Source organism: Sardina pilchardus, chromosome 21 (assembly GCF_963854185.1).
Source record: "Sardina pilchardus chromosome 21, fSarPil1.1, whole genome shotgun sequence".
Lineage (NCBI taxonomy): Eukaryota > Metazoa > Chordata > Actinopteri > Clupeiformes > Clupeidae > Sardina > Sardina pilchardus.
This window is the reverse complement of record NC_085014.1, coordinates 11,720,168-11,746,781: the sequence shown is the minus strand read 5'-3', so window position 1 is coordinate 11,746,781 and position 26,614 is coordinate 11,720,168. Positions and strand designations below refer to the sequence as shown.

At 46.0% G+C, this 26,614-nt stretch overlaps 3 protein-coding genes across 3 annotated transcripts in view; all 3 read right to left on the bottom strand.

Moving 5' to 3' along the window:
* pcdh12 (protocadherin 12) overlaps nt 1-2,640 on the bottom strand; it is a 17,091-nt gene extending 14,451 nt beyond the window's left edge. Inside the window, exon 1 of the mRNA XM_062524757.1 lies at nt 1-2,640. This exon is cut by the window's left edge and continues 915 nt beyond it. Within this exon, the coding sequence (XP_062380741.1) occupies nt 1-1,989 (1,989 nt within the window). The 5' untranslated portion in view covers nt 1,990-2,640.
* Nucleotides 2,641-14,293: 11,653 nt separating this feature from the next.
* Nucleotides 14,294-15,225, bottom strand: LOC134068546 (protein chibby homolog 1-like). Its single transcript, XM_062524229.1, has 2 exons — nt 15,165-15,225; nt 14,294-15,035 (listed from the first exon to the last, which is right to left on the bottom strand). Exon 2 carries the CDS (start codon nt 14,843-14,845, stop codon nt 14,294-14,296), a length of 552 nt encoding a protein of 183 aa, XP_062380213.1. The 5' UTR covers nt 14,846-15,035; nt 15,165-15,225.
* A 3,808-nt stretch (nt 15,226-19,033) lies between these two features.
* On the bottom strand, nt 19,034-26,385 carry ltc4s (leukotriene C4 synthase). Its single transcript, XM_062524503.1, has 5 exons — nt 26,234-26,385; nt 24,074-24,173; nt 23,443-23,513; nt 23,202-23,283; nt 19,034-20,170 (listed from the first exon to the last, which is right to left on the bottom strand). Exons 1-5 carry the CDS (start codon nt 26,289-26,291, stop codon nt 20,035-20,037), a joined length of 447 nt encoding a protein of 148 aa, XP_062380487.1. The 5' UTR covers nt 26,292-26,385; the 3' UTR covers nt 19,034-20,034.
* Nucleotides 26,386-26,614: the final 229 nt, after the last annotated feature.

The window sequence follows — 26,614 nt, the reverse complement described above, 5'->3', positions numbered from 1 at the left end:
TTGCCCTGTTTTCGTGTCCAGCCAGAACAAGCGAGAAGGGTTCCCGTCAACAATCCGGAAATGGATTTTTCCATTCAGGCCTGAGTCTGGATCGTGGGCCTTGATGGTTGTGGCTAAGAAGCCCTGATGTTTACGTCCTGAGGTCCGATTGGTGGGGAGGTAAACTGGCCTCTCGTTGACTTTTTCGCCCACCTCCGCCACGATCTCCCCTTTCTCTGCGTTCACAGGTACGCTAACCTTTGCCACGCCACCCTTGGGAGGAGGGTCGTTGATTTCAGGGTAGTTGTCGTTGTCATCCTGGAGCTCGATGATTACCGTGGCACTGCTGGTGAGAGGGGGGTGACCGTGATCGATGGCCTGCACAACAAAAGTGTAGACGCGGGACTCCTCAAAGTCCAAAGACTGCTGGACCGTGACCACACCAGTGGTGGGATGGACCGAGAAGGAGAACGAGGGTGTGGCGAGATCATTGGACTCGTAAATAGAGTAAGACACCTTGCCGCTGAGATCCAAGTCAACATCGGTGGCCTCAACAGTGAGAACTTGAAAACCGACTTTGTTATTCTCCTTGAAGGTGGCTCTGTAGTGGGTCTTAGAGAAGACGGGAGCGTTGTCGTTCTCATCCAACACGCGAACAGTTAGGTGGCGAAAACAAGTCAGCGAGGGCTGGCCATTGTCCCGCGCGAAAAGCGTTAGATTATATTCCATCGTTTTCTCCCGATCCAATGTCCCATTAGTAACAATCATGTAGTTGTCTCCGTGAATGTTCTTGAGGCGAAAGTGTCCCGATCCGTGTTGAATGTGAGCACGCACCTCGCCGTTTTCACCCGAATCTGCGTCCGAAACCATGACGAGGGCCAGGAACGTCTCGTTGGGCGCTCCCTCGGACACGGTGGCCACGGGCGAATCTGGCGGCGTCCAGGTGACGTGTATCCTCGGAGCGTTGTCGTTCACATCTCGTAGCTTGACTTGTAGCTTGCAGTGCGAGGGGATGCCATTGGGCCCCAAGTCTCGAGCTTGTATGTCCACCTCATACGTGTCCTTCTCCTCATAGTCCAGGGGTCCAACCAGGGTGACGGCCCCAGTTTGGGGGTGCACGCTGAAAATCTTCTGGACGTCCGCTGGGGCGTGCTTACTCAGGGAGTACTCGATCTCCCCATTAGCTCCTTCGTCAGGGTCTGTGGCGCGAAGGTTGATGACCACTGTCCCACGGCTGGTGTCTTCTGGGAGAACCACCGAGGGCGCCCCGTTCTCGAACACTGGACTGTTATCGTTGGAGTCCAAGATGTGGACTGTCACGATGGTCATGCCAGACCTCGGGGGGTTGCCCTTGTCGAAAGCCAAAAGCGTGATGTCGATGGAGGACAGTTCCTCCCGGTCCAGCTCTTTGATCACGACCAGCTCGGCCTGCTTGGTGCCCCCACTGCCGCTCTTCACGTCCAGGGCAAAGTGCTGGCTGACGGACATGGAGTAGGTCTGCAGGCCGTTCGGCCCGGCGTCCAGGTCCACGGCCCGCTCCAGCGGGATTCTCATGCCGAGGGCCGCCGTCTCGGAGATCTCCACGTCCTGCCTGAGGCTGGGGAAGGTGGGGCTGTGGTCGTTCAGGTCCGTCACCTCCACGCGCACGTGCAGGAAGTCCATCGCGCCCGCCCTCCTGTAGAGGATGTTGAAGGCGATCTCACAGCGGTCGACGCCGCGGCACAGCTCCTCCCGGTCCAGCCGGCGAAGCGTCGACACCTCGCCGCCCCGCGCCGACACGCTGAAGGGCAGGGCCTGTCCGTGCCCCGCGACCTGGAAATCCTCCAGTGACCCTTGCTCCCCGCGCTGACGCAGGTCGTCGACCAGCCGGCCCACCTTCGTCCCGGCCTCCTGCTCCTCCAGAACGCGGTATGTGACGGTGTGGGGAGTCGGGTTGGAAGACTGGGCCCGACACGCCAAACAAAATACCAGAACCAGCACCAACACTTGACTGAGAGATTGGGCCAGCATTGTAACTGTGTGGTGGCGATGCCTTTTAGAGCTAAACTAGCCTGGAGTCTCAAAAGAGCATTCTATGGCTCTGTGGTAATAGAGTTTTCTAATGTCACTCCTTCCTCTCTGTCTATTTAAGATTTACAGAAACTGCCAGTAATTCAAACACAGGAAAAAAGAGTGATAAACACCCGTAATTACAGGACTCTGAAAAAAACAGTTATTCTTAACAACTTAACAACTACCAGTAACAGACACAATGCAGTCCAAAAAGTTTAAATATATCTAAAAATGCTACCGAAGAGTTCTTACTGACTTAACATCCGATGACAATTGTCATTTTTATCCCAACAAAAGCCGAAAAGGAATACAACAAAAAAAACCTTGTCATTCTAAAGTATTTTTTTTTTTAAAAAGTAAAAAAAAAAATTGTCTAAAAATGAACAAAGCTTTTAGTACTACACACTAGTCTTACAGTTATACTGCCATTGTTCTTCCCTTGTCAGTGCGTCCTGATTCAGTAGAGTATGAAGAGAGTTATCCTGAAGTCCTCTCCGCTGGACAATCCCCTCAGCTCTACTCACTAGCTCTCCTACACACACACACACACACGCACAGGTTGCTGTTGGCTCCCACTCTCTCTCTCCGCCAGTCCAAACTTCAGAGCGCTTCGAGTTTCCAAAGTGAAATCTGGAACTTTGGGTCTGTGATGACACATGTGTGTGAGGGGTGGGGTTAAGGAGTTTCGACCCAATCACAATCCTGCGGGGCGGGGCAGTGAGGCTCTGACAGATCCCTCCCCCCTTCAGGGCAGTGAGTAAGAAAAAAAATAAAACTCATAGCCTGGGGGGGGGAACTGGGCAGGAGTTAAAATAACAGCGGTGAGCTCTCAGAGAAACATGATCCCACCTCTCTCACTTACTCACCCACTCACTCACTCAGTCAGTCACACACACACTCTCCTCTCCATCCTCCAGTGAACTCCCCCGATCACACCCCTACCTTACTCTCTGTCCAAATAAACACCTCAAACCCTCTCAACCGCGGGGTGGTTCTCAGTCATTGGGACAGGGGTTTGGGTCTGGAGGAGAGACCTGTGGAGACCCAAGGAGACCCGGAGGTAAATCAGGCCGTGGCAGGCCCACGATGGTTGACTGACATGCTGTATAAGTCTGTCTGGTACATTGCAAACACAGATAGTTGGTACAGATAAAATACGTGGGCGACTTCTAACTTGCCAGAGGCTTTTTATGTATGTCAGATAATGATATCTGAGGATTTGTGTGTGTGTGTGTGTGTGTGTCTGTGTTAGTGCCTGTGTGTGTTTGTGTGTTTGTGTGTGTGTGTGTGTGTGTGTGTGTGTGTACACTAAAGTGGGAATTTGTATGGATTCCTGTGTGACACGGAGAAATGTGAGCTGTTATTGTTTGACCACGTCGTTCCTCTACTTGCTACATTTGAAGTGTTTACATGGCATTTGCAACCACGGGGATAAGACAAAAAAAGCAACATTTCAGTCAGAAGAGCAGAAAAGATTAGCCATGGTAAAAACTATCCATTTCCAAGGCGATGTGGTTTTCACTGTTGCAGCAACACAAAAAAGTATCAACAGAACAACAGCCCATTCAAATGCTTTGGCCTCACATTACACTGGAATGTGAGCTTGCTGGCATATAAAAACACAACTACACCTCCACACAAATGTGTCCAAGATCATGGTGTAATTCTCAGCACTTAAGAAATAACACTTCACAAAGTGTTTACATAGCTAGTCTATCCAAGACAAAAGATATTTATCTCCTTTTTTTTGGGGGGGGGGGTATACTTTCCCCTGTAAAGAGTAGCTGTTTATTATTGAAATGTGACTGTATGGTTCACTCTTCCGTTGCGTTCACATTGTCTCCCGCAGGTTCTCAGCCACGTCTACTACATTCTCACCCTGAGCACTATCTGCTACTGACTGCATATGTGTGCATGTGTATGTGTATGTGTATGTGTGTGAGTGTGTGTGTGTGTGTGTGTGTGTGTGGACTGAGCGGGCTGTTAGCTTTTGCGCTCGCACGTGTGTTGTTGAAGGCCTTGGGCCAGTGGTGCTGGGTGTGCTGAGAGCAAAGAGCAGGGGAAGGCAGCACAGAACCACTTCCCGCCCGGCTAGGGGGTCCATTAAAACAAACAGCGCCGTTAACCCGCGCGGGCCAATAAAAGCTTTTCCCAGAGTGATAGCAGTGGACAGTGGATATAAAACTCTGTGAACGATGACGGGGGGAGACTGCCACCCAACAACCCCCCCCCCCCCCCACACACACACACACACACACACACACACACACACACACACCCTATGCCGTGTGTAGTCCACTCTTGAAGAAACAAGGCTGATAAGGCGGTGGGCTGAACCTCGTGGCAGTAATCCTGAAGGGGGGGAGAGAAGCGGAGGTCTCCCACTGAGAGCGGTGGCACATGTGCGGCCCCACTAAAGGCCCGGGTCAGCTGATACGATTACTCCCTATCTCTTAAACAAACAGCGTATCCGTTTCACACATAAAGCTCCTTTCCTCTACCTAATTAACTCCATTTGGGGGAGAGAGGCACACGGTCACACAGACCCCTGCAGCCTCTTTTCTCTTTCCTTCTTCTCCTCTCTCATTCTTTCATACTTTCTCAATATTTAAAATGCTACAACACATGATTTGAAGGAGAGAGAATGTGTGCATATGTGTGAGTGTTGTACATGTGTGCATAGATTTGCATTGGCTTGTAGTTCTCTCCTTCATCTCAACGAGCTTATACGTAGATTTACATAATGACGAGAGTTAAGGGAAAATGCCTTTGTGTCTGTGTGTGTAATAAACCAGCTTGCAATCACTGGGGCTGCCCCCCAAAAACTCCTTTGGATCGTCTACGGGAGGGGGAGGGGGGGGGGGATTTAGACAATCTGCTTGTGAGGCAGAGGCGGGTGTATAATTACTCCAGCTAAGACAGGTAAACGCTGGGATTTAAGAGCGCTAATCTCCCCCTCTTTTTTACCCTGGAACAGAAAAAAGAAGAAAAAAAAAGATTCCCGGGCAGTTTGGGAGGAGACGCGGTGGTGAAGGAGGATCAGCCAGACTGAGGTGGGGAAACCCGAGTGGAGCATTACTGCACAGCTCCAGAATGGGGCTCAGGTAACGACATCGGGGGTGGAGGGATTATAGCAACAAGTCTGATGAAGATGGGAGGATGGCAGAGGATGGTGTAAAGAAGAGGAGTGAGACAAAGAGTGAGAGAAACAGACAGGGGGGGGGGGGGGGGAGTTGGTTGATAGGCTGATATGAGAAATGGTTATTTGATGCATTTTGTGATGTTCTCCAAGTAAAGATCCATGATCGATAAAGAGAGAAAGAGATCATTCTTAAAAAGACAGAGATAAATAGCACTGTAGAAAAGTAAGAGAAATGTATTCACACACACACACACACACACACACACACACACACACACACACACACATACACACAGGAACCTGACTGCAACACAAAGAAATGCCAAAAGGCCCAAAAATATATAACAGCTTTATGACACAAAGCAGAAAACAGCCCGGTGTGTTTATGTGCATGTACTACTCCCCAGCTAACACTTCATTTTCCAGAGATAAACACCGCAGGGGTGAGCATGTTTGGGTCAAAGTGATATTTCTCCCTAAATGCAGGCTGCCGCCAACACAGACTATCTGAACAATGCGAGGAATTCCAGCTCAGACATGCACGTCTCACCAACGCATGTATTTACCTAGCCATTAAACATCTTTAAATGCTAGTTAGCGACGACAGCAGATTTTTTTTTCACGACACTGCAAAAGGAGACACCACAGGGAGACTGGAGGTCGACGAGTGGCTCATGCGTGTCGAGCTTCCCCGAGAGAAAGCTACAGATGGTAGCCAGCATTAGAGGGACGGAGGGTAAACACAGAGGTGGAGGACTGGAGGTGGTGTTTAGTTTTGTTTTGATCCGTCGCTTTCTCCTTCAGAGGAGACACAGACCATGCGAGAACGGGAGACAGAGTCAGGCTATCAGATGAACGCTGGGAGGCTTATCTCTGACGGTAAATGATGTGAACAAAAACACACACACATACACACACACACACACACACACACACACACACACACACACACACACACACACACACATAAACACACACACACACACACACACACACACACACACACACACACACACACACACACACACACACACACACACACACACACACACACACACACACACACACACACACACACACACACACACACACACAGAGACAAATAGAGAAACAGAGAGAGAGAGACAGAGAGAGAGAGAGACACCACCATCACCACCACCACATATGCCCAGCCTTTTAGTGGGTATCAGATGGGGCTTTTTTGAGGGGAAGTCTCTTAATTCCTGTTGTCTGGCTGCCACATTTCTTTTTGATGTTTCAAAGGGTGTACATGTGCATGTGTGTGTGTGTGTGTGTGTGTGTGTGTGTGTGTGTGTGTGTGTGTGTGTGTGTGTGCCATTCCTGCCTATTTGCCAGGGCTCCATGCCACAGTTCCCCTACCACATCTGTATCTGTGCACACCCCCCCACCCTCCCCCCAAACCCCTCTCCTCTCCACCCCTCTACATCCAGACCCTCCACTCCACTCCACTCCACCCCTAGCCCCCAGCCATTTCCCCTACTCGCTCCCCCTCCTCCTCGCCATACACTATCCCATCCCAGCCGGGGTCTCTGGATCTAAACATCATTGTGTGGCGTTAACAATAGCCCCCCCGTGACACAGAAACAACAGGAAGGGGAGAGATGTGCGCACGCAGGCAGGCTGCGGCGACGACTGTGCGGTGCGGTGCGGTGCGGAGGTGGAGACGCGTTACGGAGACCACGGCGGTGGTGGTGGTGGTGGTGGTGGAGGAGGATGGAGGAGGCCACGGCAGATACACACGATGCTATTTCTGAGCCAGAGGTTTATTATCGCTCCCGTCGCTCCTTCTTTTAAAATCGAGCCCATGGGACGCAGGAGCTGCAGCACGCACGTCCAGGCAGGTCTGGCCAGGGATGACGACGCGCCGGGCTACCGGCATATCACTACATCCTCCACGGAACCAGAGAGAGTCACAAACAGAGCCTGTCTATACTGCCTACGCAGACAGGAACCGACAAGACAACAACACATACACACACACACACACTCACAGAGGGGAAGGTTTATCTCTTTCTAAAGATATCCAAACAAACAATCTTTATTTAGAGGCCAACATAAAAAGAAATGCTTTTGTCTGTGTTAATCGAAGCGTGAGTCTATGCAAAAAAAGCAAGATATGATCCTGACAGAACAGGTCAGGCAGGCCAACAAGCAGCTACTGTTCCACTGTGGAGGCAGTTAACATATTTACAGTATTTGTTGATGTGAGATGTTGGTGATATCTATAATGCCCTTGTACCCTTCGTAGGACTCTAAATGAATACTGTAAAGTGCATGGGTGAATCCTTCATCTCGTGGCACACGTGTGATCCATGAGGAGTGAAGTGTGTGTCCCAAACATGAGGGGAGCAGATAGAGGTGGAAACATAAAAGTCCAATATTGGCGTGAAATGTAAAAATGTACAGACGGGGAAGGGAAGAGCCAGGGAACACATTTCCGCCAGCTGGGAACCAACGCCTGTTCTCCTTACCTACGGGTTTGTGTGTGTGTTTGTGTGTGTGTGTGTGTGTGTGTGTGTGTGTGTGTGTGTGCTTATGTGTGCACGTGTGAGATGTGTGTGTGCTTATGTATATCTGTGAGTGTGTGTGAGTGTGTGTGTGTGTGTGTGTGTGTGTGTGCTTATGTGTGCACGTGTGAGATGTGTGTGTGCTTATGTATATCTGTGACTGTGTGTCTGTGTGTGTGTGTGTGTGTGTGTGTGTGTGTGTGGGTGTGTGAGGGTGTGGAGTTAGAGAGAGAGGAAATAAAGGGCAGAGCACGTGAAGGCTCTGCTTTGCTGTGACCAGTAAAGGTGGAGTGATTTGGTTTCCTTTCTTTCTTCTCTCTCTCTCTCTCTCTTTCTTTTCCCTCTCTCTCTTTCTTTCTTCTCCCTCTCTCCAGCTCTCTAGCCAGCAGGCCCTCTCACTTCTTTCAGCCCGGTTTACCTTAAATATCACACAGGGGCCCATAAACATACACATAAACCACACTCAAAGATCAACATAGTGCTCGTGAAAATGAAAAATCATTACCCACATAGTAGCTACTCTAGTAAAATATATTCCACGGTCGACCTGCACGTTGCCGTGAGTAACGGGCGAACTGACCGTGCTGCATGTGGACATACCTTTTTCATATGTCTCGGCATCAGACGTGAGGTCATCCGCAGCAGTTGGCCGTGCGGACAGCTGTGAAAACAGTGAGCAGGAGCGTGAGCTATGAAAGGCACACTGAAGCAAACGCCACTGCCATCAATAGTAGAAGGGTCTCAGTGGGATAGACTACTAGGGTGTCTAACATAACAGTTGATTCTGGAGTGGATTTACTCTAAGTTTGGTCTGGCATGAACATACTCAAGACTAGGGGTTGGGCATATCTTTCTAAGATAGCAACATTTTTTAAAATGGTTTAATGGTCAAAATGGTTGATTTACGGTTGTGGTTGAAAATGTATCAACCACTGAAAGAATTAAAGTTAAAATGTAATTGAATCAACATTAATGGTTGAATGGCAAACATTAGATCAATGTTGACTCTATGCTGTCATGCCGTTTAAGGGGGATGCATGCTCTAGGTGTAAAAAACAAACCCTCCTCTGTTATTTTGTTCAGTAATTCATATATAAAAATGTTTACTTAGTATAGCTTTAGATAATGGTTGAGCCATATTGATTTAGTATACAGTGTACCTGGAGATGAAAAATACTTGTTGTTGGTGTTTGGTGAAATACCTAACAGTTACAGTAATACAAGCACATGCATTTGTGACCGTTGTGAGTTAGAAAGACACCTCGCAAGTCATTTTTCCACCCCAAAAGTGGACATCACTGCCTCAGTGACCCCCACAGAGAGGACATCCTGTGGGCACAACCTGCCCTGGAGTGGTGTGTTTAACGGGAGCGCAGGGGTGTCCAGTGTAACCTTTTTACCCCGTCCTTCCCTTCAGGTTAGGCCCAGGCTGACAAAGAGAGGCCATACACCACCCAACACTCCTCCTTTGTCCTCCGTGAACCCTACGCCGAGGACAAGACCAGGGAGCCTCTTCAACACATCTCCATGTGAGTTTATGAGTGTGTGTGTGTGTGTGTGTGTGTGTGTGTGTGTGTGTGTGTGTGTGGTGTGTGTGTGTGTGTGTGTGTGTGTGTGTGTGTGTGTGTGTGTGTGCGTGTGCGTGTGCTTGTGTGTGTGAGTGCATGTGTGTCCATGACCCCTTCTGAGTAGGCATGAATGGAGCCTCTTAAAAACATCTTCACATCATTAAGGACTCCCACTCCCACACTGAGACCCCCATAAACACAGCAGGCTCGGCGAGGGAGGAAGGGTAAGTGGTCTATGTGTGTGTGTGTGTGTGTGTGTGTGTGTGTGTGTGTGTGTGTCTGTGAATAAGTAGGGGCAGGATAAAGCTGGACCACTGACCTACATGCTGGTGAAGTGATAAAGATCAACAGGTCAGTTCACAGGATGAGAGAGAGAGACAGAATGGAGAGAAAGAGAGAGAGAGAGAGAGAGGAAGACGCTACTCAACATAAAATTAACAAAGCATTCATTCTGTTCCGCTCAAAATCAAATCCCTAATTTCCTGGTTTTATATTTGGCATGTAGGCCGACACAAATCACTGCACACAGGACTTTAGACTACTTCTCTCTCTCTCTCTCTCTCTCTCACACACACACACACATTCAGATATACACCGACACACACACACACACAAACACACTGGTGTTTGCAAACACTTCTCCACCCCCCTATTGTTCGCCATGACCTCTCACTCCACAGCGAGACTGAAAGCTGTCTGTGCACACGTCGTCACATCCACACCTGACAGACCGACTCCGCTCAGCCGACCTGAACCACCTCGCTCACCCGCACGTGACCACCAGCTACTGCTGCCCAAGTGCTGATGCCTCCATGGGGCTCGCTCCTGCTTTAGACACTGCTAATCCGACCGTGTGGAGCTGGACAACAGGCGACGACGTGGAGGCTTTTGCCCTGTAAACACAGAGGGCTGTGCTGCTGTTAGCACCAGGGAACCTGGCTGTCCTCACCCTGCCAGTTCTGTATTGTCCCTGCAGGGTTGTTTGGACCGGTGAGTGTTTGTTGACTTGGACCCCACGAGCCCCGTTAAAGGCAACAGAGCCTTCCCCCCACATAAAGCCCCCCCGCCCCGATTCCACACCGCCTTCCTGAATCCTGAATCTATCCTTCAAAAACCACCTCCTCTCTCCTTCCACATCACCACACCCTCTCCAACACCTCCACCCACTCCAACCCACGCCCCGAATCCCCCACCCCCCCACCCCCCAGCCCGCCCATCCCCTCCTCCCGTATCCTTCAGTGCACTTCCTGACACAGGAAGAAGCAAAATCCCATATGTTCTTTTTTTTTTCTTTCGCCGGCCAAAACCATAACTTCCCTCAGCCAGACACCGCTGAAATCAATGTCAAGTGTATGGGAGTGAGAGACAGAGAGAGAGAGAGAGAGAGAGAGAGAGAGAGAGAGAGAGAGAGAGAGAGAGAGAGAGAGAGAGGGAGAGAGAGCTACAGTGCTCTGTGTGTGCGCTGATAAGATGGCTGACAATGGCAGGAATACTCACGTGCAGGAGGCCAGCCTGGCCCAGGGGGGTCTTTAAGAGTTTGGCCTGCTTGGCTTTCAAAGAGCTCTGAAAATCCCCCCCTCTCTCTCCATCAGTCTTTCCATTTGTATCAGAGTGTGTGTGAAAGTGGCCGAAATATTCACTGAGAGAGAATGAAAAAGGGAGAGAAAAAAACAGACAGACAAAGAGAGAGAGAGAGAGAGAGAGAGAGAGAGAGAGAGAGAGAGAGAGAGAAAGAGAGGGAGGGAGAGAGAGAGAGAGAGAGAGTTGGTTGTGTTGCTATGCTGTATGAGTGATTTTATGATTTTGGAACTTTCCACACCTCTAGAAATATGGCATATGTGTATTATCAGATCTTACTGAATTATACTTTGACCAGGACAATTAACAACAGTGTGTTGTTATTGTCATGATTCATGTTACCAGTTTTCTTCATGTGGCAAAAGGTTGTGAATGGCTTTTAATGGGGACTAGAGTGTGACCAGGACAACTGTGCCTCTGCCACAAGGGGAACTGGAAGAGAACTCTGCCTGTACCACAGAGTGGGAAACTGGGAGAGAACTCGGCCACAGAGTGAGAAACTGGGAGAGAACTCCGCCACAGAGTGAGGAACTGGGAGAGAACTCCGCCTGTACCAGAGTGGGAAACTGGTGCCTGTGGCCCTCTGCCCACTGCTGTGGTGGCAGATACATGCTGATAATGACCAACCATCAGGATATGAGTCCTTTCAGCATTACACACACACTTGCATGCATAAACTCACACACACACACACACACACACACACACACACACACACATGCATGCATGCACACACACACACACACACACACACACACACAGAGCACATATGAGTATACAAACACATTCATAGTCTCTCTGTTACTCTCTTTCTTTGACACATATGCACACGTACACACACACACACACACACACATACACACACACATACTGTACACACACACGCACGCACGCACGCACACAAGCACGCTTGCACGCACACACACGCACACACACACACAAACACACGCACACCTTTAACAGCATCCTGTGAGCGATTAAGGTCAGCCAAGAGAAACAGGGATCACACCACAGACCACATCCCCTCAGGGGGGCCCACCAAACGAGCCGGGCAGCTGGCTTTGAACCCAACGCCGCGTCAGCACAAAAGAAATTAAATAAATGGCATAAGATAATAATAACAATTCAAAAAGCCATGGCTCAGCTTCACACTTGTTGACACAAACTATAATATTCACCGTAGCATGAATGCATCCACTACTACGCTGAATATGCAAACCACTTCTGCAGTAATTGAATAAGTGACCAATTATACAGGCCCTCCACTAGCAAGTTGGATTAAGCCCCTTGTCAAACAAAGTGTCACATGTCAATGCGTACATGCAGCAGAGTAGAGATGTCTAAACAAAATGTCACTCTTTCATTGAGTGGTCTGTCAGGCCGTGCGCAGATGCCGAATCCAGTCACCCCCAGCTGTTTCCAGCAGACTTTTCCTGTGGCCTTTGCAGACCATGGCAATGTATGACAAACACTTTAGTCACTCATTATGTGTGAGTAAACATTTCTTGTTTTTCCTTGAGCTGCAAGGAACTAGTAAACAATGTCCACACACAGAGACACACACACAGAGACACACACACAGAGACACACACACACACACACACACAGAGAGAGAGAGAGAGAGAGACACCCTCTCTATCTCCCCTCATTCTCTGGACAGTGGTCCAATTGACCATGAGCCTTGAATAGAACCTAAGTGGAGATTTTCCCCGTCCAGGTCAGACATCCGCCTCCCTGTCTCCCTGACCTAATTTCACTAACAAACAATACAAAGACTATGCAGAGAAGTTTCAGGCATAATCTAATTTTGGCCTTCAAAACACTGAGAGCACTGAGCGAAGGTCAGAAAGCATGCCTCGGATGGCAAGTAAACAGTGCTTAAGTCCAATCAATGAAAAATAATATTATTTGATAATTTCATAAAGAGAAGAACTGTTTACAGCAATCCATCAATCCATCAGCATTCCATTAATCAAGAGTGTGGAGCATTTAGCTAGGGACATAAACTGCTTGTAGAAATAGATAGCACTTAAGCTGTAGTCTACTACTCTACACCTTTGAGTAGCAGTCATAAACACATAATATAAACAAGTCATATAAAGAAACAGTCAAAGGACCACTGAACTCAACATGTTTTCCCGTTGTCAATCATGTGGACGAACTGGAGAGATCTAGGGGTCACAACGCGCGCTCGAATACTGAGAGAAGTGATGCAACAGACAACGAACGTGTTCGGTGCAGATAACGCTCAACTTCTGCACGGGAGGGGTACGTGAGGATTCACAATGTCCGGAAAGCGCAATTAACCCCGCGCACGTCTGTTTCCGCTCTACCTGCGAGGGAGACAGAGATTGATTGAGAGTGCTGCACTCTGCACAGTGTCATCCACGATTAATGTGGCTTTGGCCAGGACAGATGTGTTGAGCGACGACAGACGGAGAGTGATACCACAGCTTTACATCAGTCTTCCCTGTTCCAACTGAGCGACCCGAAGTAATCGATGTGACACAGAGGGGAAAACCATCTGCCTTGAAGTTTATATTAAGTGAAGTCACACGAATCCTAGCCGCTTTCGCTGGTTCAACTCCCTCTGTCTGCACATCTTGTGTAGGGAATTCCCCATGTTCTGAAGGTCCACGCATTCCAGGGGGGGGGCTAGTTTATTAACAAAATCGGGATTTACTTTCCTCCCCAGATTGATCAAAGGAAAATACAAGTATAGCCTTCTGTCTGAATGGGAACTAAAACAAGAATGTCGAATTGTTTGGGAGAGGTCAAATAAGTTTATGGTCACTTTTGGCGCCAAATAAGGTGACTACTAGCCTACACATGTATCTAGCTTTTCTAAATGTTTCCTTATACTTTCCCTTTGGTCCTTTATGTCTTTCCAGTGTTGTTTATCCTAAATTATTGGCCTAAAGCACCCATCAGATGGGGTTGAACACATCATCAAAGAGAGGGCCAGGGAGATTCCACAGGGACCAAATGCTCTTATCCTTCTTACAGAGGTCTGTTTAAAGTTCTTCCAGATGGTATGTGTGCCTGTGTTTTTCTTTTAACAAGCTGTGGCACACGTCATATTTGTCTGTCTGGATAAATAAGTATATAATATGAATGAATTAATCATTTGTGTACATTAACTCATTCAGTAGACCTACACAAATATGCCAGTTTGCGTGGTTCCATCGGGCAGGGACATGACTTGTTTCCTTTTATTCCCGCTAATATGGGTCTAAATATCCAAAACATTCCACCAAACATCCACCACTTCCTGTGCATTAACACTAACGAGGCAAAGAAGCTGCTGGCAACAGAGAAAATCCCCTCTGGCTGTGGCATAAACCGCAATTGTAACTTGTAACACTTGTAAAAAACACCAGACACAAAGAAAGTAGAATGTATAAAGTGCAAAAATACCAAGCCATGATGCTTGGATTTCCCCCAGTTTATTGGGAGATCTCTTGGCCTTTTTTCCTGCGACTCTTTGCGAGGGCCTCCTCTGTATCCTCGAGTGTGTACTTGAGCACACAAACCTCTGCCATAGTATCAGACCACATGTCCAGCAGCAGCTCCACACGCAGCTTCAGGGCGTTATTCTCCTCCTCCAGAGCGGTATTCTCCTCCTCCAGGTTACGGGCCTTCTTCTTCAGACTTCGGACCCTGGAGTCAGCCCCGGCCCCGGGCTTCTCCCTACAGTGGTCTCTAGAGGTGGCTGTTGGGGTTGTTCTGGGGGTGGCGGTATCGTCGACCCACCGCCCAGCGACGAAGGTCAGGGTGTGGCCGGCGAGGGTGAGTGTGGGTGTGACACTGGTGAGCCCCAGGTAAGGGTTGCGTGTGCCGTAGTTGAGGCCGAAGAGGGAAGGTGGTGCCAAAGTGCTCTGGCGGACCGGGCTCCTCTTGGGGTTCCAGACGTCGGTGAACAGGCCCGTGCTGTAGGAGGGGTACGAGGGGTACGAGGGGGTGGTCAGCCTGTCCAGCATCTCCCTTAACGTACACATGGTCTGGGGTCAGACGACGGCTCCTGATTGGCTGTACTGTGATGAATGTGGTCCGAAATCTGTCTGTGTGTTTCAATGAACAAGTCTGTAGTTATCTCTACTTTGCTGAAGCTTAAAGTTGACTTCAGACTGAATATCTAATTCTATCTAAAGTGTCACAAGTCCATAAGATACAGCCATGGCATCAAGTCTGAGTTTAGAGAGAGAAAAAAGGTTACTCCAAATTACAATTAGAGAAATTAGACTAAGCTCAAAATGACAGAAATAACCATGCCTAAACAATAACTCTCTGTAGTTGACTATCGTAGGCTAGGCTTACATTGAATGAATGCGGCTCTGCAGATAACAGGCAGATACATACCGCATGTACATCCTTTTAGCTGCCAACTTTGATGTGTGTGCCACTCATCATCTGTTCGATTTTAGCACTCCAGAATCTTTGCGTAACACAGTAGGAAATCGAACGATGACAACAATGGAGTCTACAGAATCAGACTGCGTTCTAGAAGTTGGAACAAGGCGCACCGACAATCCAGATGTGACTGGGAATCTAACTACGCTTTCATCACATGTGGATATCTTTTCATTCCCTTTAAATTACCCCTTTCAAAGAACAGCCAGATGTTTCGCTCTAGATTGATCTTCCTCATTCCAAACGCAGTTAATTCCCTACTGATGATAAGCAGACTTACACATCCACAAGATGCGCACCTATTAGTCCTATCGGTCATCTTGTGGCCCACTGTGTTGTAAAAATAGTTTCTTTTTCATATACAATTCTTATTACTAACACTTAGGGCTTATTTATTTTTCAGTTTGTTACATACCGTCTGTTTGATTGAAACTCTTAACGAGAATGCCTGTAAGAGCAATTCTTCTCTTCAGCTCCTACGCCTGCCCTGGGCTCGTATGCTATGGTCACATCGACCTGTACGCAATTCTAGCTCAGTGTGTCAGCGCCATCTTTGGTCATCACGACCAAACTTCTCCGAAAACGGTGACACGGCGCCCTCTACAGTTATGTCCTATATCTGTGCATGTGACATCCTCGTATCTCATTTTCAAAAGGGAAAACAACTCACCCTCATGTCAAGGGCCTTACAATGTAAACTGCTCACAAAAAGTAAGGAAACTTGACTTTGGCCCATTATATCTCCACTTTAATAATACCAATCACTAAAGTGTTTTATGTCATTTTCATCGTTTTTTAGTCACCTTTACAATGAGGTACAGCTTGTAAGCATTGGGCTCCCATGGAATGAGCAACACAAGCAAACGTGTAAGTAGTGCCAACGAAAAATGTGCCAAAATGGCCTGTTATGCGGTTGGAATTCACCTTTGTTACTTCAAGCATTGACGATTGCACTCTCCCACAGAAATGAGGAAAACAAAACATGTTAGGCGTACATTCGTTCATTTTATACTCAGTGTCAGGGTCCTCGGTAGCATGTAGAGGATCCATATGCAGCCACAACAGCTTGGCACCTTCTTCTCATGCTGGTCACCAACCTGGTTACATTCTGCTGTGGGATGGCATTCCATTCCTCGATAAGGATCTGTTAAGTCAGCCAACCTGGTTCTGTTGGTGACTCTGGCACTTACAGCACGCCCAAGCTGATACCACAAGCTTGTATTGGGTTGAGGTCTGGACTCACGTCACGGCAGGCCATTCCATCCTCTCCACTCCCAAATTCTGGAGGTACTCTCTGATGATCCCAGCTCTATGGGGGCGAGCGTTGTCATCCTGGAGGATGGCATTTGGTCCCATATTCTGGAGATATGGAATTGCCACTGGCTCCAGAATCTCATCCCGGTATCTAAACTCACCTGGTAGCACTTGAATCCCAAAACGAGATGTCTGGCAGCAGAACCCTATTACTGGCCATTTTGGCGCATATTTGGTTGGCACTACTCAGACATTTGGCTGTATTGCTCATTCCATGATTACTTGCTCATTCCATGATATGCTTACAAGCTATACCTCAAAGGTGACAAATCAACGATAAAAATGATATGAAACACTTTACTGGTTGGTATTACTTAAGGGGAGATATAATGGGCCAAAGTCAAGTTTCCTTACTTTTTGTGAGCGGTTTATGTTTATTTGCTCACCTGAAATGATATTCACAGCTGACATTATTTCATGTAGCCTAGATCTATTCTCTCTTGAAAGACACAGAACTGTGTGGGTTACATCTGACAAATGACTCTTCAACTCTAGTCTAGACCGTGGACCTTCATTAGAGAAATCATTCGTATTAATGTGTAGGATTGGTGGACTATCAATATAACAAGTCCAATAACATGTACTGTACATTAGCAACAAAAATTGACTTGACTTGACTTGACAAACAATTTTTGGTGACTCGCCTCTTGCCAAAATAGTCATCGTTTGTCAATAGAACATGTTTGATGATGGTGAAGGTTATTGTCCAAGGTTTATAATAACACCAATGATATTAAATGGTTCCTTGAATGTTGATGAGTGTACACATTGTGAATCGGAATAATACAGTGTGATATTTGAATGATGAAAGTGGCAATTTGTGAATAAACTCTTTGGAGAGGTGGATAAACTCTATTTCTGAAATGTCAGTGGTGGATAAACTGCAATTTAGGAAGGTCTATGACCGAAACGTTGTAAATAAATGTATACATGCGTAATGGACAGTGTGCGGGATTCTCTTTCACAAGTTTAACTGGGTAACCTATTCCGACGCACCTGTCCCTACAAAATGCTGCTAACATGTATGTAAACATGTATGTAAATGCAATGATTATGTCTCACCTGCATTACTGTATGTCAAGCTGGTCACAGGCTGGCAAGACTGCCTTGAAATCCATTAGATCACTTCACAGTCAAGCTCTCAAAGTTCTAGATAGAAGATCAATTCAGTGCCATCATTGTGCCATATTGGACAAATATAACATGCTTAGCTTTGATAACCTTATTCTATTCTCTGACATGCGCTTAATACATAAAATAATTCATAATGCTGCTCCACCACCTCTGAAAACATTTGTTCAAACCTGTTCTGAACGAACAGGGAGAGCCACAAGATCTATCACCAGGGGTAATTGTATTCTGCCAAATCGGAACACCACATTTGCACAGTCAGCCTTCTCTTTTAGAGCTGTTAAAGCATGGAATGCTCTTCCTAGTAATCTGAAAAGCTTTACAGATTTCTACACGTTCTCACGTGAGGTGAAAAAATGGATTTTGAGCAAGCAGTCTTGCCAGCATTAATCATAGCATTTATACAAATGTATTGGTGTGAGTGCGAGTGTGTGTGTGTGTGTGAGTGAGTGTATGTGTGTGTGTGTGTGTGTGTGTGTGTGTGTGTGAGTGTGTGTGTGTGTGTGTGTGTGTGTGTGTGTGTGTGTGAGTGAGTAAGTGTGTGAGTGAGTAAGTGTGTGTGTGAGTAAGTGTGTGTGTGTGTGTGAGCGATTGTGTGAGTGAGTGGTGAGTGTGTGTGTGTGTGTATGAGTATTATTTTCTTATTTTATCATTTTTAACTTATATGCCCCCCCCCCCCCCCCCCCATGTAACTAATGAACTTTGTACATGGTCCCTGCTTCAAATAAACTAAATAAACTAAACTAAAAGAGGTGTGCAAAACTGGGTCACAGGGTCTCTTGTCGAAGCTTGCTTCCATTTCTCACATTCTTGCTGTTGAACCACATACACCAACCACATCTCTCATGGCTGCTTCTCTTTACATTTTATCCACTGGAGTTTAGACAGGCCTACATTTGTTTTGCTAAAACAACCCCCCTATTATTTGTAACCTCTGTTGTTCCAGTTCCATTTTGTAGACTAGAGCATGGGCATGGGCAGGGGGCATAGACCTAAAAGGGGGTCATGAAATAAGCAGCCTACAAAGGTATGCCAATCAAGTGACAGATTGAGCCATACAGCCATGTATGCTTTTTGGATGGAAAATAGCAAACCCCCTATCAGTTATTGCTATCAGTTGCTTCTTCTTATTGACCTAAATCTGATGAGTAGGCCAAAGCGGATGTCAAACTTTTATCCTTTCAGTTCCACCTCTGATGAATGTTGTGTGTGTGTGTGTGGGTGTGGGTGTGTGTGTGTGTGTGCAGCGTCTGCATTCTGAGCCAGATCTACATGATAATGTAGGAGGATCGAAGTTCCCCTCTGCCTTGTATAAAAAAAAAAACCCTCAATTGCAACCACCACTTCACCCCTACAAGGGGATTGAATTTAATAAATAAATATGTGTTAAGGCAATTCTGTACTTTTGTAAGTAGTTCTAATCTGTACTATGACAACATCATCAAACAAACACTCAAGAGAATGCAATTGAAAAAATTAGACATGTTCAAACGGGAGACATTAACATCACCAACAGCACTGACTTCACATTATCAATGAGATAAGACAGGAACAAAATGTCAAAAGAAATCCCCTGCAGATAGGCTTAGACCACAAAGATAAGATCAATGGCTGACATACTGTTCATGTTTCCAATGCAACAGTGACTACCTCACAGACATACTCAAATATATTACTATATGCAAACAAATATTTTCTAAAATAAAAACAAAACAAAACAGAAAGGGGATGTAGGCCTACTGAGAGGATGCACACAAGAGACACTGTGCAATGCATCTGGGTCATACAAAAACAGACAGATGGCAGTCTACGGTCACACGAATGTGAATTTTTGTTTTAGCAAAAGGGAAATGGTTACACAGACATAGGCTAACCGTTAGGCCTAAATGCTACTTTCTGTTATTGTGTTACATGTTCTCTTCTACATATTATTTTCTATATTAATATATTTTCTATGTTCTTTTCTGTTTGTGATATATTGCTGATCTAGATCATAAACGGCCACAGCAAAGAAGAGGAATGTGTTCTTGTGTTACATGTTCTAAATGCAAAGCACTTTGAGCTGCATTCTGTGTATGAAAGGTGCTATTCCAATAGAGCTTATTATTATTATTATTGTTATTATTATTATTATAAAATAACTGTGTTTTGCAAAGTCTCTTCCTGTGTTCTCTTTCTTCACAAAGGTTGTACAGTACACACATGCGCTCAGGAGTGACTCTTGCTAAGAGGGCTTCCGTTCAGATCTTCCCCTATCTATAATAGGACGTCGCACTCGTCTTTCACGCCGCTAATCTGCTTCCTCTTTGCTGTTATCAGGCGCGGGATTTCCTCACAGGAATATGTGGCTGACGGACTGGGAGAGGTCCACACCCAGGTAGAGCCGACTCATGGCGCACAGGACCCCCAGGGCTCCCAGGCCGATCAGAACCCACTGGACCTTGGCGGTGAAGTACAGAGGCTTAAGCCTATAGGGAGAGAGGGACAAGAAGACGTAAGAAGACGTAAGACATTGACATTAATTCAATAATTTGCACAAAAACTTTACTCGCTTTACTCAAAATTCAAATGAACACTGTATGTGTAGTCAGAGGCTTAAAAGTTGAGATGAAGAACAGTGATTCACGCCCCCCCATTTGTGCCCGAGCGCCCCCCTCTACATGCTACCTCGTTCACACCGCCCCCCCGACACTGTCCAAACGCCCCCTAGGGGGCGGTACCGCCCCCGTTGAGAAACCCTAAAATAGACAAACAAACGAACAGACAGGCAGACAAACAAACAAACAAACAAACCCTGATGAAAACATAAACTCCTTGGCAGAGGTAATAAATGTAGTAGTAATGTCAGACTTTGTGATAACATTCCTACACTGCTGCATCCCTTATTTACTCTCTATCACTATACTGATTCATTTCTCTGTTGAAGTTCCAAGTCTCTGTTCTGTTCTGTGTGCTGAATTTCACATTCATATACAGTAACTGAATGATGCAGCTGACATTTGCATCGGCCGTGCCCTTTGTGTGGTCAACAGTGGACATGACTTGTTAGTTTATTAACACATCTTAATCCCGTGTTGATAAACAGCTAGCTGAGAGGAAATGGATCTATGAACTTTAGTGTGACAGAGCCCACTGTGCCTGTCACTTGAGCTGGCGCATTTCCACCAGTTTTGTGTGCAATATAACCTACAGAGTGTGCAATAGGGCAGTGTGCAATATAACCTACAGAGTGTGCAATAGGGCAGTGTGCAATACAAACTACAGTTTTACAATAGGGCGGTGTGCAATATAAACTACAGTTTTACAATAGGGCAGTGTGCAATGTAAATTAGGTGTTGGGATATCTTGTGCTGTTGCTGTGGTGGTGTGGTGTGGTGTGTGTTAGAATATAATGGATAGGCCTCAGCTGTGGCGCAACTGGCTGGGGCACCTGCACCGCATGCCGGTGACCCGGGTTCGATTTCCGCTCAGTGGTCCTTTCCGGATCCCATCCTTGCTCTCTCTCCCATTCGCTTCCTGTCACTCTCCACTTTCACTATCAATAAAGGCATAAACGGCCAAAAAATATACTTAAAAAAAAAGAAAAAATGCAGACTGTGTAATATCATGTGCAATATTAACTTGTGGGTTGTAGGAGTATGGATGGGGGGGCAGTATGTGTATGGGTGGGAGGGTGTGTATGGGGGCGGTGGGTTTCTTTTGGCTATGTGTGTGTGGATGTGATGTTAGATTTATATTTATATTGAGATGTCTCTGTGTTATTGGTGTAAACTATCCTTTTTGTGTTGTATATATATATTTTTTTTTTCTGTGTAATCTCAGTCTCTCGATTGCCCAAGGCAAATTTCTCCACCTAGGAGACACTAAAGGCTCATCTTATCTTATCTTTTAGAACAATTTGTACATTGTACATTGTGTGTATACAGATACGGGCTGGGGCAGTGACACTAAAAGGACACTTCACTGATTAGCATTAAGCTTTGTATCTTTAGAAAACCAGTCATGTTTTTGAATGGAAATGCATCATTCCCTCAGTTTGCATTCATTGAAAGCAGGAAGTCCAACATTGAAATCCATATTTCTACCATCTCAAGGCAAACTGAGGGAATGACGCATGACCATTCAAAAACATGACTGGTTTTCTAAAGATACAAAGCTTAATGCTAATCGGTGAAGTGTCCCTTTAAAATGTTTACAAAATGTGTTACGTAAGAAAAGAAAGGCGAGGTATTGTGCCCTTTGTATGTACGAGGGAATAACAAAGGAATATTGAGCATGGCGTACGTACGTGTTTATATCGCTAAATGGACTGTGATGCAAAGCATGGAGTTGGGGGGAAGGGGAGGAGTTTGTGTACGCACATTTACATCTTCAACTGATCGGCTCGCTTCAACTGTGCATGTTGGTTTCTGTCATTTGCCATGAAGGTTCATCTTTCCTGTGGTATGCCTGTCTTCCGGGGTGCAAACCAGAGTGTAACATGTGGGACACGTAAGGGATGGTTGGGCGCGCTCCCGTAAGGGACGGCGTGCTGTGAGGTCATCCGAAGCGTGCCCAAGGTGTGAGAGGTACGAATGAGGGACCCCCAGGAGAAGTTGACCCCGGTGTGAGGGACCCCAGAGTTGGGTGAAGCACTTGTGTGTGGGGCACCCGGGGACGGGAGAAGTACTGTACGGCTGGTTCTGTTGTGAGGGACGCTAGCGTGCGTGAAGCGCATTGGGCAAGCTTCCCGAAAGGGAGGGGGTGTTGTGGTCAAGCTGCAGGGTGTGTACCCCGGAGACCCGGGTTCAAGACCGGATGGGGTCACTGCTCTCTCCCTTCGCTACAATGGACAACTGTAGCAGGAGGAAACGGACTATATTGGTGTTGAAGGTTAAGAGGACAAGAATGGTGTGTGTGTGTGTGTGTGTGTGTGTGTGTGTTCATGTCACATTGTCACTGAACTTGAACAACAAGATAAAGCTGGCTGCTTAAGGAATGGAAGACCAGAGAGGTCAAGCTGGGGGGGGGGGTTGTGTCTCAATTCACATGAGCATTGTGCTCATAATCCTGAAATAACATGCTTCTCCAGACTCCCACAACTTTCTGTAACTGACTTCTTCAGACTACTTATCCTTCTAATCCTACATTTCTGTGGTCACATCTCAGGATGGAGTTGTAAAGGTTAAGAGGTCTGTTCACGTGTGATGGCATGGAACCCTTCTACATTGGGACGGTTGGCTGAGCAATTTGCACTCTAGTTTGATATGAATTGTACCTTCTGTACACTTACTCGTCCTAATGAACTCTAATATTCTACCAACAAAACTGATTCCAGGCAGACAATACCATCTGAAAAAATAATATACTGTATCACATGACCTCTTTTGGCACCATGTAGCTTTATATTTTTGCACTGAGACTAAAGCAGCAGAGCTAGATGGTTATGGTTATGGCTATGGTTATTCAGCAGACACCTTTGTCCAAAGTGAATGGATAGATGCAAATGAACTGGCCCACCTCCCAAGTGATGACTCAGCATAGCCCCAGAAGTACTGATAACGTCCGTACAGGTATAGAAGTCCCAGAAGAGTTGTAACCCCTGAAATAGAGAGGGATGGAGAGAACACATAGAAATATGAGAGACAGAAATGTGTGTTTAGCATTCAAAGACATCAATAGAATAAGGACCTAGTGTTTTCACTGAGTATAACAAAAACATATGACAAAAAGATATGAGCACACAATTCCACAGGCATACCTTGACTGAAGAAGAGCCCAGACACCCAAAGAGAAGATATGAATATGGGGAAATACTCAGAACAGTTTGCTCTGGGAAGATAATAGAACCACAAAGAGGATTTGACTTAAATGAAGAACTCAACATTGTATTAAATCATTGCAATGGTCCCTTGTTTTTATTGATGCACAAAAAAATGCCAATATGATATTCTGCATAATGCTTCTCTGTGTAAACTATACGGTCAGCTACACTAATGTCCAGAGATATACTGTATGTGATAAGGTTGGTAAACACAAAACATATTTATAGGCTGTTTGCATGCTGTGCTTTTAACAGTAATAAGCCTACTAATAACAATGGTATAAGGTAAGGTTATACCTACTTAGGTATGAGCAACAATAGGATCTGCTTGTCATTTTTCCCTACAATCATTCTGCCACCTGCTATCTAATTGAGGAAGAGGGCTAATCTGCAAGTAGTCTTTATGGGAACTATAAGCCTATGATGAGATGTTAAACAACTTTAGTTTCACATGGAACATATGTCTACACAGATACATGCATGAAATCTCTGATCTGAGGATTTCAGTCCTGAGCTATCTTCACAATACTACCGCATAGTCTTGTTCAGGCTGGGCAAATTTACTTACTGAGCTCTGAAGATTCTTTCAAATTCTGGTGGTCCAGCTGTCATTGGGGGAGAGACCGAGTACTTCCGTCGAGCATAGATAACCTGCATCGAAAAGTAAGCTGAGGAAAAGGGACAAGCAAAGGAAGGGAAAGTTAGATTCAGAGAACTAGGCCTATATGCTAGGCTTACCTTATCAAAATGTCATATCTTCAAGTCTAAATGCACCTGTAGCCTACACACGGAGAAAAGGATGGACACACTGATTTCATTCGATGATCATTCAGTTATCTACGAGCTGCATCAACGTGGCTGGTGTAACCTCATCAGCGGGGGTTTTTAGTGGTGCAGCTAACAATTCATAACAATTGTGCGTTTTATCAAAGCATAACATTTGGTACAGATAGCCCAGACCTTTAAAGTGACCTATATTGAACCTTCAATATGAAACCCATGACCGCCAACAGGTGATGTGGTGGTGATGTATCTAGTGGTGTAGGCCTACGTTGACAGTTACAGGCCTACATCATTGTGGTGTACGTTGACAGAGGTGTGGACAGTAGCCTAGGTCCACATCATTGTGCATCAGGAGTTGGTTTCCCGGAGCCTTTTAGCGCTAGTTAGTAACTTCAGCTCAAGGGTACATTTTCACGCATTTGCCGAATGGCACTTTGCTACAAATGTCTTTCGTGGTCTACGTCGTTCGTTGGTAAGAGTGGTCTGGAGCAGCGATTCCCAAAATCACCAGAAATGTGATATGCCAAAGCTGATGTTTCTTTTCTTTTTCTTTTTTTTCAGTTAGTGTAAGTGTTTAATATTACCACTGTCAATGCAACGGATGGGCCTGCATGTTTTAGACCGCGGATGGGCCTGCATGTTTTAGTTGAAGACCGAAGGCATAAGGTACTGTCCACCCTGAGGGTGCTGAATTGGTTGACATTGCTTGCTCAGAAATCGATTTTTCACTTTTCGCGGATGACAGTTAAATTCTGCAGTCTTTGCAGAAAAACGCATTGCTGAAATATCGCCAGTAGCCTAACATTACTTAAACATGAATTAACTTTTAGTAAATTACAATTATAAAAAGTAGAAATGAAATGATCAACCCTTTAATTAACAACGTTTTCACAAGGTCTGTAGGGGGAATCCGCAATCTGTCGGCATGACCAGCTATAATCACCAGTCCTCACTCCATATCAATAACGTATTTGAATAGTAAGCCTATTTTTTTTTTTTTTTATCACAGCTGATTGACCAACAACCTCATCTAATGTAGTAGGCTATGTTGTGCCATTGGTTAACATTAAACATAAGCAAGCTCCCACATTAAAAATTGATTTATTTATTAGAGAATAAGGCTAATTATTTTCAAATGCGTGCACATTTTATTATTTGTGTGAAAACATTTCCAGGAACTACTTCCAAATATACCTACTTATATAAAAACATTGTTGGCGGACCAAACCAGTGATCCTACCATAAGAATTGCATGGAGATTTCTAAAGATTGCTGTAGGCTACAGTGGCGGCGACTAGCGTCGCGAACGTGATGCAAAGGCATTCAACACTGGTGATTTCACTAATTAGCTGCACCTATAGCTTATCGGTCGATTGACATAAGTAAGTATATAATGTTTTTGATCCCGTGAGGGAAATTCGGTCTCTGCATTTATCCCAATTCATGACACACACAGCACGCAGTGAATAGGCTACACAGTGAGGTGAAGCACACTAACTCAGAGCGAGCAGCTGCCTGCCCAACAGCGGCGCTCGGGGGACAGTGAGGGATAGGTGCCTTGCTTAAGGACACTTCAGCCGTGAACTGGTCGGGGATCGGACCGGCAACCCTCCCCGGTTACAAGCTCGAAGCCCTAACCAGTAGTGGCCCATAACACTATGTTCCAGTGTATCAACGTGTGTTGCAAAGTTCCATCTTGCCTACCAACTTTACCTGAGCGCACACGGTAACAAGTAGGTAGGCTATCAAGTGATTGAACATTTCAAATCAAGCCTCTTGATAAATGAGTCTGTCAAAATAGAGGCTATGACAGCGCTCCAATCATCCGATAGCGTAGACCACTAATCAGAAAAGTTTATCTAGGCAATTATAATGTGTGAGATATGTGAGGCTATAACGTTATCATATTGCCTGTATAAATGAGTACTAATAGATTATTTCTTACCTTGCTCTAAAAGACCTAATACCGTTACTCCAGCAATGCAGACAAACTGGTCATGCATGGTTCAGGAAGCTCTTTGGTAGAACAGTGAATTTTGAGTGGCAGCAAAAGTAGCCTATACTTCTTTACTCGTTGGAGGCAGTGTGATGTGTCACCTTCACACATAACGCGTAATTTAAGTTACTCGCTGCACTCACTCACATTCCTTAATGACCGTGATGGGCGGAGCCATCTAGTAAAGGTCTGCACGCGGGTCGCGATGCAAAGGAGTGCGGCGCGGACAAGTGTTGAAAAATATTTGCGGGAGCAGGCGGAATGAGAGAGGAGCGTCTGGGGGTGCGGAAGAAGCAGACGATTCACTGCATTCCTGCAAAGTAAACATAT